The sequence below is a fragment of the Pterocles gutturalis genome, unplaced genomic scaffold (genome assembly GCF_000699245.1).
Source record: "Pterocles gutturalis isolate BGI_N339 unplaced genomic scaffold, ASM69924v1 scaffold36874, whole genome shotgun sequence".
Lineage (NCBI taxonomy): Eukaryota > Metazoa > Chordata > Aves > Pterocliformes > Pteroclidae > Pterocles > Pterocles gutturalis.
Genome location: NW_010134407.1, coordinates 1 through 1616, shown reverse-complemented (window position 1 = coordinate 1616; position 1616 = coordinate 1). Strand labels below are relative to the sequence as shown.

Here is a 1616-nt window from a genome sequence, read left to right as displayed (position 1 = left end):
ACCCCCTGCTGCAGCTGGCGCTGGAGAAGGGCTATTGGCTGGCGGCCACGCACGGGGTGAAACCCCCGTGGTGCTCCCAGCGATTCCCCATGGTCTATTCCTATATTCAAGACACTTACTGGAATGTTGGCTTTCTGAGGTATTTTGAGCTCAGGCAGATACCAAATTTCCTGCTGGCTTTGCCCGTCATGCTCCTGGGCTCGTGGGCTGCCTGGACCTACGTCGCTGCAAACCCCCGGCACTGCCTAACTCTTGGTCTAGAGAGAAGAAAGAGCAAAGAAGAGATTAAACCAAGAGCTGGGTTTTGCTGTCCCTCTGTCTTCGTGTACGTGGTCCACGCCACGGTCCTGCTGGTGTTCGGATTCTTCTGCATGCACGTGCAGGTAGGACGCTCCCCACAAACACGCGGGAGTGATTTTTTTTAGGGGAGTTTTTTAAGGACCGCAGCGCGGTGGCCGAGGCAGTGACAGTCCCAGCCCCAGCTGCGGGGCGGCACAGGGCAATGCGGACCCAAAGCTTTGCCTTTCCTCTTCCGGAGTGACTTCCAACGGGATCAAAGGGTCTGGCTGGTGTTTGGCGGCGTTTGATGTGTGCTTGAGGCCAGGCTTACCGAGCCCTGCTAATTGTCTGCTGGAGAACGAGGCCACTGGGTCATTATCGTGTTGGGCTGAGCTTAATGGCCGGCGATGAAAGGACACGGAGCCTGTCGCCAGTCCCGAGAAAGCGTTTGAAGGTCTTGTTAGGATGTAGGTAGTGGCACTAAAGGTTGAGGGTTCCAGTGGAAAAATAATTACTGGAGAGTGAGGTTGAAGTCTCCCCTGAGGTTGCTGCCTCTGCCCAGCGGGACGGTGACGAGGATTTTGGCCAGCTGGTGACAATGAGGCACCGTGCTTGGCCAAAGCCTGGGGACCACCTGACTGCTTACGCTAATGTCTTAATAAATAAAGCAGGTGGGGCCGAGAGGTGTTTAATTTCAGTGTAATAAATCCTCGCACCGTGGAGCAGGGCTGTATCTCACGCAGAGACCTGCCATTTATGTGGTTTTTGCTCTGCCTCTCATCTCCAGGTGCTGACCCGGTTCCTCGGCTCCTCCTCTCCCGTCCTGTACTGGTTCTCTGCTCACCTGCTTCAGGAGCATGAACCTGTGCTCTGGAGCAAAGGGACTGGTCATCAAACTGCGGCCCCTCACTCTGAGGAGGCTCTTCTGGGTCAGTCTCCTGGTTCCTGCAGGAAAGGTGCTTCGGAGAACCCAGTGCTGAGGCTGCTGCTGAGCTGTGGATCCATCACCCCCCTCAGCAAGTGCGTCCTCGGGTTCTTCCTGACCTACTGGCTGCTGGGACTGATCCTGCACTGCAACTTCTTGCCATGGACGTAGCGAGGGCGTGTTGGTGCGGACGGGTCACAGGGCAGGAGCAGTGAGTGGTCAGAACTGGAACTCCCTTTTTCTAAAAAGCCTGATATGTGCGTACAGATGCTGTCACCTCGGTTACAAAGCTGTTACTCCTCCGTTAGTCGGTGTGTGTGGAGCCGTGTGACACTGCAGCATCCTGCCCGGCTCTGCTGTCAGTACTGACGGCTAAAATTCCATCGAGGGGGAACGGTTTGAAGCTGCAAGA

General features: G+C 55.9%; 1 protein-coding gene across 1 annotated transcript in view; it reads left to right on the top strand.

The window, feature by feature from the left end:
- PIGV (phosphatidylinositol glycan anchor biosynthesis, class V) overlaps positions 1-1375 on the top strand; it is a 3364-nt gene extending 1989 nt beyond the window's left edge. The window contains exons 2-3 of the mRNA XM_010081600.1: positions 1-383; positions 1067-1375. The exon at positions 1-383 is cut by the window's left edge and continues 778 nt beyond it. Of these exons, the coding sequence (XP_010079902.1) occupies positions 1-383; positions 1067-1375 (692 nt within the window). The remainder of the gene's footprint in view (positions 384-1066) is intronic.
- The last annotated feature ends 241 nt before the right edge of the window (positions 1376-1616 follow it).